This window comes from Protopterus annectens, chromosome 2.part2 (genome assembly GCF_019279795.1).
Source record: "Protopterus annectens isolate FY-2018-M chromosome 2.part2, PAN1.0, whole genome shotgun sequence".
Classification (NCBI taxonomy): domain Eukaryota; kingdom Metazoa; phylum Chordata; order Ceratodontiformes; family Protopteridae; genus Protopterus; species Protopterus annectens.
Window position 1 is genome coordinate 852372545 of NC_056730.1, and position 15607 is coordinate 852388151.

General features: G+C 40.2%; 1 protein-coding gene across 2 annotated transcripts in view; it reads right to left on the reverse strand.

Annotated features, from left to right (window-relative positions):
• Positions 1–15607, reverse strand: part of DAPK1 (death associated protein kinase 1) — a 1440273-nt gene that overhangs the window by 732521 nt on the left and 692145 nt on the right. For both annotated transcript variants that reach the window (XM_044064186.1, XM_044064185.1), the window contains 2 exons: positions 2000–2098; positions 1798–1896 (listed from right to left, as the gene is read on the reverse strand). In XM_044064186.1, the coding sequence (XP_043920121.1) occupies positions 1798–1896; positions 2000–2098 (198 nt within the window). The remainder of the gene's footprint in view (positions 1–1797; positions 1897–1999; positions 2099–15607) is intronic.

The window sequence follows — 15607 nt, forward strand, 5'->3', positions numbered from 1 at the left end:
AGTGCCTTAAATTAAATGGATGAGTCTTTGTGAAAGAAGTATCTTGTAGAATTGACACTGAGTGCTTGGAATTACTATTGGTGCTAGAGCCTCCATGCACTATATGACTGACCATGCAGAAAATGCCTCTGGAAAAGCAGCAAAAACAGAAAAATTCCTTGTCACCTACAGAAGGCCAGCAGATACTCAAGTTTTCCAATAGTTTGGCAATAATTTTGAATGGCTATGGAAAAATTACCCCTTTTAACTAATTCCTTCCAGTACAGATCTTTTGAGTGTGTACCTTTAACTCCCAGTGTGTGTGGCCTGAGCCTTTAAAAAATGAAGTTATCACCTTATAGTTCTAACAAATACTCATTGACAGAGGTCAAATATCAAAACAATTGTGTTTGCCATCATGTATGTTTCAAGATGAAATCTTCTGATACCATGCAGCACTACCATGTTCAAACAAATACTAAAAAAATCATCTCAACTCTTCCTGGCTATGTTTCTGCTCTATAACCTAACCTCTTCACTCTCCTTATATGATTACTACACTCCTATGCCTTTTGCTACTAGTGACTGATGATACTTTCTCCATATTTATTTTTATTTTTATCTTCACTTGTTGATACAGGTACAATAATACTGATTAATATATCTCTGTTTATACCCCTCTGATTGAATTCATTGAATTCTGCTTTAATGTATATTTTCTGTATATATTACTGTAATCAACCAAACTAGATTCCTGCTTTTATGTATATATTCTGTATATGTTACTGTACTTACTATCTGTAACACTATTTCTACTTCTGCACCAATTAATGTTTACATTTTTTCTGTATCTTATGTTCTTGTTGGAACTTTTCTCCCCAAGCCTCCACTGAAAATGGGGTCTTTTAGGCCCAGTGGACTTTCCTGGTAAATAAATAAATAAATAAATAAATATATGTATGTAGTATGGTTTTGGAATTATTAATGCAAATATGAACACGTAATATTCGATGCCTAGAGGTGCAATAGAAGTAAACTGCAGAAGCATCTGGAGGTGCACTCGGCGGTAATGAGTAAGGCAAATTTAAACAAATACATGGATAGAGATACAGTCTGTTGTATAAGATATTCTGGGCATTTGGGACTAGATATGTACCCCTTTCAGTAATATCTAAGTATCTATGTAATAACCACTTGAAAGAGAGGAGGCCATGTGATGTACAGTGTATACTGGGTATGACAGAGGTATCAAATGGGTCACCAGAGCCCTGGGAAGGCACTAGATGTTAGAAGCAGACTGGCAGTTAGTTACTATTAACTAAGAAACAAAATGCATAGTAGGAGACACAATACCATATTGCCAGGAAACTACTGCACTGTAAGAGAAGAATAGTTAATAATTGGCACTGAGAAGACTACATAAGAAGAAAGTTGTAAAGATGTTCATAAAAAATAACCTTCCCCATTCCCAAGACACAAATTCCCATGTGCTGATTTTATTTTATAAGTAAGAGATGCTCTGAACTACTCATGAAAATTGTTACAAGAAAACCTGGCTAGCTGATTTAGCAACAAAAAAGGACTGCTAAGGTTCAAGTTTTAAATTAACTCTTGAAACTTGTCTCCCAGACAAAAACATGTATATTAAAACAGAAAACCCATTCATGACAGTACACTTACTTTAACCAAGATAACCTCACAGACACAAAGAAATACAGCATTCTTCAAGAATTTATGAAGCAACTCAGTCACAACAAAGCATTCTTTGTTTCACACTCCCATCACATAAAGAATAATTGCTATGTTCCATTCACTTACCCTATCCTGTACGTTTGCATCAGCACCAATATAACAGAGGTACTGTATCACATCAACATTTCCGTATCTTGCTGCTACATGAAGTGCTGTTTCCCCAGACTGCAATCACAAGAGAATGACACTTTAATCTCTGTTCAACACATATATAACACACTTATTTATGATTCCATAACTAAATTATGACTTAGCAAACGCAACTTACCTTGTCTTTAACATTTAAAGGGCATTTCTTTGTATTAAGGAACTTCAGTGTTTCTACATGTCCATGTCGTGAAGCCCAGTAAACAGCATTTGAGCCAGACTATGTAAGAAAAAGAAATATATCAAATACAGAGCACTGGTGGGTTGCCTGCAGACTATATATACACTTATAAGTAATAATTGGATAAAAAGAATAGGTTTATATTACATTTAAACGTAAAAAAAAAACTCTACATTTAGTCACTGAATTTATTAATTTATAGTTTATCAAACTATAATTTCCTGTCTATAAAGACTGCATAAAACAAAGTGTCTTGCTCATCTTCTGTCCTATAACATGTTTTAATGTTACCACAGTGGTCAACATAATGATGACATTAAGACGAAAATAAAAAAAACAACATGACAACAGCAAGCATCAGAAATACAATAGAAAGTATGTACTGTATTATCTGCCCTACTTAACAGACAAATGGGGAAAGAAAAGTGAAAATGAATTGGAAATACAAAGCAAACGTTAGTGCAACAATCCAGCAAGTACCAGGCCTGAATGCTTCCTTCTAATAGGTTCACAGGTTGCTAAGCTATTGGCCCCTAGGGCCTATACAAGCCTAGCCATAATAATTCCCTGGCTACTTCTTCCCACACTATTTACTTCCCTGGACCCCTGTCTAGCAGGGCAACTGATGTGATCCCTGGAGTGAATTTCCTTTCTCCCATCCAATCATCAAGGTTATAGGTTCATAGGTTGGTACTATGGTACTAATACAAATTTCTGGTGATGTACAAATGTTTACATGACACTGAGGTAGTACTGACAAGATATGCCAGTAAACTTTCAAGTTTACACCTACAGACTGGCATAGCAACTACACAGCATTTTCAAATGTGCATCATTCATACAGCAGTATTGTTTAATAGATGGTGAAGTCTATGATCAATCCTGACATTTGCAGCATGTTCTGGGATCCTTGTGTTAGCTATAAATGGTGAAGCAAAGAGGTTGGGGGTGGCTGCAAGAAATAAATGACTAGGTGAGGCAAACTGAAATGCGGTGAGGCTATGTTATGGAATGGTCACAGCTTTATACATAAATAACTGGTTTCACACACTGAATATGCTAAACAGTCTTCCAGCAGTTGTCTTCCTTTTCACAGTACATGCCAAAGCTACTTTGAGAAACAGAGTTCATTTCAGACACATGAGGTGGTTATAGCCACTTTATTGATGGTATACACCTTAGTTATAAGACTGCCAGCAAAAAAAAAAAAAAAAAAAATCACCACCATGGTAATGTATTTCAACATATTTCATTCAAACACACACTACCCTTGCCATGCCTGATCAAAGACTGTCTAACAGTGATCAAAGAGCAGAAGGGGTCAGTCAATTTCATCCATAGACTGCCTTAGTAGCCACAAATTACACACATTTTATTGACTGTACAATTTAGATGACTGTGGTCAAAGTAAAAAATAATCATAATGGGTCACAATACTGTAGCTTGGCTTGTTTCACTCAAAAATTAGAAAAACAAAGTAAAATTAGTGCGATAATCCAGCAAGTAACAGACCTTTATGATTCTTCAAATGAAGATTTCTGATGATCCATAGAAACACAACTCGAGAAAAGTGAGGTACCAGCTGAATTGTAGGGCTTAGAAAGCAAGTGGAGACATGTACACAGATCTAAGGTCTCTGTTCGGAGAGGAGAAATTAATAATGTATTGTAGAGCAGGACAGACAAATTTCGGGTTAATAATTGAGTTTGTGGGTAACTCATTTGTGGCAAGGTTAGTTGTTATGGTAGCTCTAGCCAGTTAAGTTGTTTTACTGATAGACAGTGTGGAGTTTTAAAGTAATGGTTAACTGCAAATTTAGCAACTTTGTTAAAGCACTGTTATCATTTGTACAGCAGTGAAACTTAAGATTGGTACATACTGAGAAGGCATATAGAAGGGATGCCAGTAGGAATGTCCTGGCTATGTGTTTTCTCACTGCATCCAGGAGAGAGGGTTTGGCGCAATATAGTAAGTAAAGATTTTAATCAGTTTTGTTTATTGCATGGATTATGCGATGGTCAAATTTTATTGTCATCTATTGTGATCCCTACAAGTTTAGAATGTGGGACCTGTTCTATCCTACTATTAAAGGTACAGTACATTGTAAAGTGTTTTTTTTTTTTTGGGGGGGGGGGGCAGAGAGGTGTTGAGAAATAAATAACAGTAGTTCAGTCTTCTTGAGATTAAGGAGAACTTGAGCCTTATTTAAAAGGATTGTGTAACTTCTTGCAATTCAGTGAGGATATCAGCTGTGTGGATAAGAGTAATGTCATCTGTATAATGAACTAAGGTGGCATATTTTATAGTGGTATGAAGGTTACTAGTTGAGAGAGTGAATAACAGTGGAACAAGGACTAATCCTTGGGGGACCTCTAAAGATACAGGTAAAAAGGATGAGTAGCCCTCTTTCCATTTCAATGCTAGTTCCCTACTCTAAAATCAAAGGTAAGAGGAAGAGATGCCTAGTGCAGAGAAATTTATAGTTCTGGATGTGGCGTGGCATTGAATGCTTTCAACAGATCAAGAATGAGTAAGGACAAACCAGTTTACCAGTATTCCTGTTAATACTGATCATATCAATAAAGCTAAGCAGGGCAGCAGTAATGCTAAATTTAGGATGGAAACTGTGCTGTGTTGGTGTGAGAATACTGTTAGAGGTTAAGTATTTGAGGAGATGGGACCAAATACATTTCTCAAGGATTTTGGATACTGGAGAAAGAATTGCTATGGGCCTATAATTTGAAAGTTCACTGGATGTTCCACCCTTATGAAGTGGTAAGATAACACACTTTTTCCACAGTACAGGAACGTAGTTTTTTGCAATAAAACAATTTATCAGAATGGACACAGGATAGGCTATGTCCTCTGCTGCAATTTTTAAATATTCAATCATTAGGTATGATTTTAAGGTATCTCAGTGAAAAGTTTATGCGTGACATGAGATAAGATGAAAGTCAGTGGTAGAGTCTTGCAAGTGCTGAGAATGAGGTATGAACAGGAAGGGCTTAAGGAGAAGTGAGCACAGGAAGGAGGAATAATTAGGGTGGGTGACTTGACTGAGGAATAACTACAGTAAGTTAGCAGTGTTGTGATAGGATGTTTAACTCAAGTGGGTGGAGATGGTTATGCTTAAATACAGATTAAGGGGGAGTGGTTAGAAATTGGCAGTAGGGTAGGGGAGCAGTGCAGGGTTTCACTCACTGAAAAATCCACAGCACTGAAAAGAAAAACAATCTATTGGATTACCCTAGTTTTAATTGTCTAGCATTTAATTTGATAAGGAAAAAAAGGGAAGACTACAGTAATGTGTTCTTATACAATGAAAGTAAATTTCAGCATGTAGGATTTAAATGTGATCAAACAGCAGAGGTCGGTCACTTTCATCCAAAGGTTCCCTCTGTTTCCCCAATAATTACAGCCACCTTTTCACTGTGTACACCTCATATCTCTGCTTTTGATCAAAGCATTAACAAAAATAAAGGAAAATTCATGTATCTCAGGCCTTTGCTGTCAGAAACAAAGTGCAGCCACTTTGAAACCCTACATATATGCCTATCAATTACAGCAAAATTACTGACTGTGCACACATCACATGCGTGACTATGGCTGATAGAATGAATGAACAAATAAATAATGGCTACAGTAATGCATTTCAGCCAAGAACATACTATGCATCCCACCACAATTACATCACCACACATGAGCACACACAACACAAGCCAATTACAGCCACTTTGTTGACTACATAAGCAGCAGATGTCAGACACAGCGTAACCCACTGGACATCCACATACATGCCCACTAATTATAACCATTTTATTGATTGTGTTCTCCTCAAATGTTGGGCTATGATCAAATGAGTGAATGAATAAATAAATGGCTTCAATAATGTGCTTCAGTTCGCAGTTGTCAAAGACAAACAGTGAAACTCTTTCTAACCTCTCATACATGCCCATTAACAGCAGCTACTTTACTGACTGAGCATACTTCAGATATCTGTGAGCACAATAATCTTTCAGCTTGTTGCTTTCACATACATAACAATGTAACTAGTTACAACACCCACCGACAAACATACATCGTGCCCACCAACTGTAGCCACTTCATCTACATGTTTACACTTTACATGTCTAGTTGTAATCAAACTAATGAATACATCAATAAATATATAAATAATGGCAATCACAGTAATATACTCCATCTCACTGCTGTTAGACACATAAGGCAAAACACAATAACTCCTCTCCATGCATACGTGAGCACAGGCACACAAATGCATACATGGAGAAAACATTAACTTTGTAAAAGAAAATAAACAGAAACATACATGGGTGCACACACACACACACACACACACACACACACACACACACACACACACACACACACACACACACACACACACACACACAAACAGAGGAATGCACTCTGTCCTGTTGGCTGTCTGGCAGCGGCACTGCTGAGCAGAACACCAAAAACACTTTCAACATAAGAGATCATATCAAACACCACACTAGGGTATCAAAAAAAGAAACAAAAAAACATCTAGGAATGACAAAAAGATTTGTAAAAGGCAAAAATCCCCTTATTTATTACTATGGAATACATGGAAAGGCTAGACGGTTGAGAATACAGCTCAGCCTTATAAGAAAACTTTTTAAATTCAGAAATTAAAATTCCACTCAACTGCTCATGCACTAAGTTCAAAGTCCTGAAAATGGGAATGTCAACCCTTGTTTTAATGGTTACTTCTCTAGTGGTGGGGAGTACTGGGATCTACTAGAGCAAGAGGCAAACAGATGGCTACCATATAAGTAGACACTGGGGTCATTTGTGCCCTCCTCAGCATCCTGGCTAAGAATACATTTTGTGTTACTAATAGCCTAGTCCCTCCCCTGGTGGAGATGTGAGCACTTGTGTCACCACAAAGACTATCGATGCTTAATCAGTAAACCTAAGAGAAAGCTTGCAGTTATCCTGCCAAGGATATAACAGATGGCCAGTTTACAAAGCTTCAGGCCATCTTTCATGCACCCAAACTACCAAGCACCTCAAGCTGAGCTGAATAAAATACAAGTCTGGGCACCAAGCCTTTCAGAACTTTCCTGACAGCAGAGACAGGGAGGCTGAGCCCTGAAAGGGCAATGCTATGAATAACAAAAATGAGTGTCCACACCCTGGCATGGAAAAAACACACTGGAAAACAAGGGGATGGAGGGAGGGAGCAGCTACTGCTGCAGTGATAAATCGAACATCTACTGCTATGGTAAGATCAACTTACACAACAGTATTACGTTCTTCATATTGATCACTGCTGCAGTAGCCTTCACTATATGGGTAGATTACCACAGTTAACTACAGCTGAGAGGTGGAATGAGAAATGTCCAAGAGCTCCTGGGGAATGTTCCTAGCAGTGCTTGATCTACTTTTTAAGGGCTTTCTTCTTTAAGAATGCCCTTTATGTCCAGTCATACAGACGCACCAGATATTTGCAACCTGTTTTTGTCTTCTATGTCTGTGCAACTGATGATTTATGTCTACATCTTCAGCGCCCGCGAGAATTTCAATTCCAGAAGATGTTTGGACTGCGGATAAATGTACAAGTGAAAGTGTGTGCATGTAAGAAATAGGTAGCCAGGGGTGTGTGGATATAAGAAGTAGGTAGTTAGGTAGGCAGGGATGTGTGGATGTAAGAAGTAGGTAGGTAGGGGTGTGTAAGTCCATATTATGAGTTCACATTTTTCTTTTGCTTCAACAATTCACTGGCATTGACTGTGGTGGTTTCTTTCCTGCTGAATATACATGAATAGATCACTTAGTAGATATTTCATGGAACTGTGTTTTGGACCATTTCCTGATTCTGGAGGAATCAAGCATGCCACAGAATGCTGTAAAGTTTCTGCTTCACTACTTTGTCTATCCCAGAATTCTAATCTTTCTGAAAAGCAGATGATGTTATGGCCCATAATATGCATACCATCTGTAAATCTGCACATGCATAGCTATAGCAGAGTAAGGGGGGCCAGGAGCCACTGCTGCAAGGACTTAGGAGATGCAAGTGGCAGTTGCTATTGATAATGCAGACATGCAGCTCTGGCACTGACTTTTGAAAATGATTGCCAATATTATATTTGTAGTCACAGTGTCAGAGCTAAGTATGTGCAGTATTTTTACCTTTAAGAGACTTTTTTCCCTTAAAGTTAAGGGGATGCCAGACTGGAGTTGAACAGGGTGCAAGCTAACCTCGGTACAGTTCTGCATACTTGGACTCCTTTGGGTATGCAGAAGTGTACATCCCACTTCATTCAGGTCCATTTATGCATTGTGTAGGACTCTAGTATATGGTTTAGACTAAGCAATAGCTCTATGCAATTCCAGACAGTGTTTGTGGATCCCAGGCTGAAACTGTAAAACCATTTTATTTTATGTTGACTTTTGTCACAACACCTTTGCTAAAATCATGTTGGTAGTATGCTTACACTGCTATAAGAAATCATATTGTTAGCTGTGTTTCCCAAAATTAGAAATAGTATTTTTATTTTTTTTATTTTCCTGTTATACTTAAATAAGATTATGACCATATTCCCAAGGGCATTTTTAGGATGTTCTGCTGTTATTGAAATAATTTTGTGATCTATGACTCAGGAAAAATAAATTAAGGGCAAACGGTCACTAACTGCATATTTAATATCCATTAACATTTAATGGACTATATAATTAATCTTTAATTTATCATAAAGGATACACTTTAGATGCAAATAAAAATCGGGCTTTTGTCCCCGACATCATAAAAGGCTTTGTCAAGATTTCTTGTGATAAGAGATTGAGAGATATGGCATGTCTGTGTGTGTGTGTGTGTGTGTGTGTGTGTGTGTGTGTGTAGGAGGGAGGCAGCATACTCCAACTGTCCAGGTTTTTACAGAATGTCCAGATTATTGCCCCATATTCCTCCTAAAAAGGATTGAAGTTGTTAAATAATGACAGACATTTGAGGTTTAGACTTTATATCCTTTAGAAAAATGCATACTAACACAAATCCTTTTATTCTAGCAGTTTTCTATGTTTGTGACAGCAATATTTATATGTCCCTTTTATTTTAGGCTTTGTCCACATTTCTTCCACTAAGAGGTTGAGGTTTGTGTGTGTGAGAGAGAGTGAAATGCCCTACTTAGAGTTAGCAGGTGGAATTTATTTTCAAGTGCATTTTCAAGGAATTGTGAGCTTCAACGGAAGATAAGTTTAGTGCTGCTCCTGCTAAATCTGCATAAAATGTGGAACTGTTTTAAAAAATGGTATCACTACTATGGTATACAATTTTAAAGCAGTGTTACTTGCATCTCAATGCAGAGGGCTGTAGGTTCTACTCCCACAGCATGTAAACTTGTATTTTAAGGGGGTGGGGTGCTGCAGTCCTTAGTATGTCCTCCTTTGGATGAGATGCCTAGTAACTATGAACCTGTTTTTCAGCTTGGCACTCAATCTCTACTGCAATATACCAGCTTACCATGTTTTTTATGTAACATAGGCAATTTATTCTTCCAGGGCAGCAGGCACTGAATTTGTAGATGAAACACTGAAATATAACGTTGTTTTCTAGCAACAACCTCTTCATTAGTTTCAGTTCTCTTTAATGTGGAATTATTCAGATGACTTTTACTTCTGCAGAGATTGTGCATATTGACTGATATTGATGGATTGCAATGACAGAAGTTTAAGTGGCTTTTTACAGTTGAAATGTTCTGAATTGGGCAGTTTGTCATTATTGGTTCACATGTTTTGTTTCCTTGCTTACTGGAAAAATGTTCAAAACTATCAATTTAAAACAGACTCTAATAGGTGGTACTGTATTATACAAGGAATATAAATCAGTTATTATATTTTACAATTAATACAGTCAGGAAAGTGAACCAAAGAACTTTTGTATGGTCCTAAATATATGTGCAAGGGGCCTATGATTTGAAAACAGCCCAAAGGAAAACTTAACCCCCCACTGGTCAGATGCATTTTTTTTGAATGTGGGTTTCAATGCTGTTTCAGTGACTGTGAGTTTCAAAGGTAGAGCAGTTTTAATACTAAGTCCATTTTCAATGTAAGGCTATTGCTTTGTTTAGCAAATATCTATCAGTGTTTGTGATATAACATTTGAAATAAAAGTTGTAAATTAAATCCAAACATCTGTAATCACTGTAGAAGTAAAGCATAAACAGTATGCACACAGAGTTTTGAACAGTGTTTATGGCAACTGGGGAGAAATAGCCAAGTAATGGGACACGGGGAATGGTTGTTTGTGTGCGTGTGTGTGGGGGGGGGGGGGCTGCATGAAGGGGCTCTGGGTTTGCACCCTCTGGCAAAAATCATGCGGTCTCCCCTGCTGACTAGGCTTAAAATGGGCCACAAGGGCAGCTAGCTGAGTACTTACCTATGAATCTATGCCACTCTTTCTCCACATGTGCAAACAGGGATTACCTTCATGCCCACTAATTCTGTGTACCAGATTACTAAATCCTGACATTCCCTCCCCCTCCAGTGGAGGCTGCATCAGCAGGGCAGTGATGTGAGCTAGCTTTAATCACCACCCTTCTCCTCCTCTCCTAAGGCTTAGTACCCATCCTTCCTTGCATGTTAATCAAACTTGGGTCACCTGGACAGCATTTTAGTCTATTTTACTGTTAGCCAATGGCACAGGCTAAATTCCACCATTTTTTTTAACTACAATACACAAGAAAGCCAACCTTGACAGTATCAGTGCTGTTCTACCATAGCTAATGGATACAATGCCGTCTTGACCTCAACCTCCTCCCTCCAAAAATAACTATAAAACAAATGGTATAATGTGCATTATGAAGTGTATTTGAATCGACATTTTCAGGTTCATAGGTTCATACTAGGCTATCTGCCCTAGGGCATTTACAAGCCTAGCCAGAGTGTGTTTGGCTTTTGCCACCCATTTTAAATGAATATTGCTATGCCCTTTTTCGAGGTTAGTATACTGTGCCTCTGTCCAACAGTGACACAGAAGTGATACCTGGAGTAAATCTACGATCTCCCATCCACTCATCAAGATTCCTCTTGAAGAGAGTCAATGAGGGACTCTGCCTAACCTGGACTGGGATTTTATTCCAGAGTGAAGGGAGCCTCTGGGTTATGAATCTGTCCCTCCAGCATGTCCTATTTATTTCAGTGCTGAGGTTCAAGTCGCTCGAGCGCATAGCTTGATGGGATTTGGATTTTCTGAGGTGCAGCATGTCCATTAATTCCGGGTTGGACATGGCTTTATACGTCAGGCACAGATCGCCTCTGAGCAGGCGGTATGCCACTGAGTAGAGCTGGAGTTTCTTTAACCAGGCAGTATATGGCATCTGTTTGAGCCCTTTGATCCTCTTGGTGAGGTACTTTTGGGGTCTTTCCAGGTGCTGCAGGTGTCTGGTAAGGTACATCCCAAAAGGGGCATTGCACTCAATTATGGGCCTGATGAGGGATGAGTAAATAGGCATGATGACCTCCCCTGATCTACATGTGAATCCCTTCATGATTAGGTGGGCTATATAAAATGTTTTTCTAACCACTTTGGCCACGTGGTTGTCGAATGAGAGATTGCTATCAACTTGTGAACCCAGGTCCCTAATTACTTCTTCCGTACTTAATGGTTTACCATCTATGTGGTAATTTGTGGGGACTTTGTTTTTGCTGAAGGGGATGACTATACACTTTTTGGCGTTTAGCTTGAGACCATGGCTCTGGCACCAGTTGTCTGTTTCTATGAGGCCCTTTTGTAGGATGCTTGTGTTGGCTGGAGAGTCGATTATGGCGCCCAGTTTGCAGTCATCTGCAAACTTGGTCAGCCACAGTCCTTCCGTGTTGGCCTGTACCTCCGAGAAATATATACCGAACAAGAGAGGTCCCAGGACTGAGCCTTGTGGGATGCCACTTGTAACTGGTTTGGAGTCTGACATGGCTCCAGCAATTCTAACCATGTGGGTTCTGTCCTTGAGCCAGTTTTCAACCCATCTAGTGACATAGGGGTTTATATTTAAGCTGGTGAGCGTATCTATAATGCCTGAGTGGGGTATTGTATCGAAGGCTTTTGCGAGGTCCAGGTAGGCTGTGTGGACCACCTTCCCCTCGTCAATGGCCTTGGTGACTGTTTCAAAGAAATCGACCAGGTTTAAGAGGCAGGATCTGCCCTTAACAAAGCCGAACTGGGTAGGATCCAGTGTCTGTAGGTCTCCAATACCTTTATTTATGAGGTCCATGATGATCCTTTCCATAGCTTTGAAGACCAAGCTAGTCAGGCTTATGGGGCGGTAGTTTCCAGGATCTGTTGAGGTACCACCTTTGTGGAGAGGGACCACTGTTGCTGTACACCACTCTTTGGGTACATATCCTGTAGTAAGGCTGAGATTGAACAGTAGTTTTATGTTTGGGTTTAGTTCTTCTTGGAGTTCATGTAGGACGCAGCCCGGGACACCGTCTGGTCCCATTGATGCTGTGTTTTTTGCTTTGGAGAGGGCGTCTCTTACCTGAGCATCTGAGATGTCAGGGGGGCAGCACTCTACTGGGATAGATATTTTTCCTTTTGGTGGGGAAGGGGGGGGGGGTTTGCGATGAACCTGTCAGCTAGGATGTTGGCAATGTCTGTGGGTTTGGTGTATTTTTTATCATTTTGGACTAATTCTGAGCATATCTGGGAATTCCCACCCAGGTTCCTAACATAACTAAAGAAAGCCTTGTGATTATCCTTAGTATCCTGTGCAATTTTTCTCTCGAAGCTGGCCTTAGATGATTTTATGAGTGCCCGTAGTTTTTTGCTAATACTGATCAGAGATGCCTTCCTTTTTGGGATTTTGCTCTATCATGTGGTAGCTTCCTCCTTCTATTGTATAGTTTGTTTATGGCTGGGGTCCACCAGACAGGACGCCTGTCTTTGGAGGATTGGGTCTTGGTTTTGTTTGGGATTGCATGATCCATGCATTCCTGAAGGTGTTCATAGAATGCGTTTATAAAGTATTCTGTGGTCTGGGCCGTATTTTCCACAGGCCCGGGGGCTTTGAAGGATTCCACTTCGGCTTTGAGGAGTGTGAAATTTGCTTTAGAGAAGTTTTTCACTGTGGTTTTCTGGGCAGGGGCTGGGGTCGGAATGTGAATATCTAGTGAGATTAGTTTATTGTCTGATCTTACCAGTGAGGGATACACCTCTGGTCTGGAGCATAGAGTCCCCATGTTGGTGATGATCAGGTCCAGTATGTTTTCCCCTCTTGTGGGAGTGGTAACAAGTTGTTCCATAGCATTTGAGTTTATAAATTCTAGGAACCTTTGGGCTAGGGTATTGGAGCTATAGTAATGCTCCCAGTCTATGTTAGGGTAGTTGAAGTCGCCCAATATAATGGTGTTTGGAGAGACCTTCATATTTTCCAGTGTTCTCAGGAAGGCCGAGTGGGGTTCCTGGGTTTGGGAGGGTGGTCTGTAGCAGGCTATAAACTGGAAGGCAGTTTTACCCACTGTTAGTTGCACATGGATGGTCTCTGATGCTTCGTGCTGTGCCACCAACCTGGAGGTGTGGGTATCTTTGACGAATATTGATACTCCCCCTCCTTTTGTGGTTCTGTCCAAGTTTTGGGGCCGAAAAACATGGTATGAAGTATAACCTGGTAGTGCTGGGGTGCTCTCGGGAGCCTTGAACCAGGTTTCTGCTACTGCACAGATATCGATGTTCTCCATGCTAAGGAGAGTTTCGAGTGCATGCATCTTGAGGTTTAGACTTCTGGCACTGAGTAGCATTACTCTTAGTTTTTTATCCCTTGTGATACCTATGGAGGTGGGTTTGTCTTTTGAGCCTTGCCTAAAAAAGGCACTATGGGGGTGGCAAGAGCCTTTGCCAATATCCGAAAGCCCAGGGGTGACAGGTGCAAGCCGTCCCTAGCGAAGCATCGTGGCTTGTCGAGCATGTCATCCCAGGCTGACAGGCATTGGATCCCCTTTGAATGACACCAATACTTAAGCCAATTGTTGAAATTGATCATCTTGTCTTCATATTGTGGCATCATTCTTGGTGAGGGTAAGATGCAACTCAAGGTCAGGGTCATACCGGCCTGGGATACATGCTCAGAGAGAGCTCCTCTAGGTCTCTTTTTATGTAGTCCAGGGAGGTACGTCTCAGGTCATTCACACCAGCATGGACAATGACTGACTCATATTTGTACTTGCCTTGGAGTGACCTGAGTGCTTGTGTTATGTGGCGGATCCTAGCGCCCGACAGGCAGCTCACCGTGACCTTCTCCTTGTTCAGCCTGATGATAGAGTCACCTATTACAAGTGTATCAGGTGTGTTGTTTAGCCTTAAGGGCTGTGACTGTTCGGCACACTGGCTTTGTGAGCTATGTGTTGCACGTGTTTTGTTTTGGGGTAGCGGTTGCTTGGGTGTCTGCTTTGGAGGTCTCTGTTGCTTAGGCAGATTTTTATTTAGAGCCTCCGAGTATGTTTTTGTGTGTTTATGTGTTTGGTTTGCTGTCATGGTAGGTCTATGTGAGACTGGAATTGTAGTGAGTGTGGTTTCCTTCTCCTCCTGACTGATTATGCCAGTACTGAGTTGAGAGAGCTTAGCCTCCAGTTTGGCTATATGGTTGCATCTCTCACATGTGTTGGAATTTGTTGGGAGGAAGAGAGGGTTGTCTGTGTACATGAGGCAGTTGTAACATTGCCTCAAGATTCCCAGATTCACCAGCTGAACCGGAGAGGAGATTGACAACTGACCTTTGGACATGCTAGAATAGTATTGGGAATTCCTTTATAATTGAAAAAAGGGCCAATGGGGAACAAGGTACTCAAGGGAAGTTTGTGAGGGTGTAGTGCTTTTAATTTTTTAGTGCTGACTTGTATAATTGCTTTAGTGAGCAAGTGCCAGGCTTTAGAGTAGGAATAGGGTGTTTATTATGAGAACTAGATCAGTTCTAAGGGAAAAAGTGAAGAGCAGACTTTGTGGAGCCGAGAATGGTTTAACCCCAATTAAGCGGCGTTGCCCGATGCTGCGCTAAAGCGGGTTTTATACAGGGGGGACTTGAAAGAGCTAGAAATTGCCCCAAAACGGCCAATAGACTATCAGATTCTTGTGCTGGGAACACTCCTCCAGAGATCGATAGGCTGCTCTAAGCTCCCCACTGCCACTGGTGAACAAAGAAGCCTCCCTTTATCCAAGAAAGGAAATGGGCAACACAGGAACTTTCCAAAAGTCCAGAATACAGCAAAGCCTGTATTTGGACTACTCTAGGCCAGGAAAGACGGGAAACAAGGATAATTTTTTTTTTTTTTTTTTTTTTTTTTTTTTGCAACCAATGGAAGGAAAATGCAATAAATATGTAACACAGGCTAGCGCACTTGAGTGTGTAGCCTCAACAGGTAAATGCAACAAACAGGGCAAACTTTAAAAGTGCAGGTGCAAAAACAACTTTAAACAGTTTAAAACAGTTCAAGAAGCAGAAATACTTGCAGTTTAGCTAGATCAGACAGTCGCCCAGGTAGTAGCAGCAAAAAAAAAACACTTTTATCAGGGTG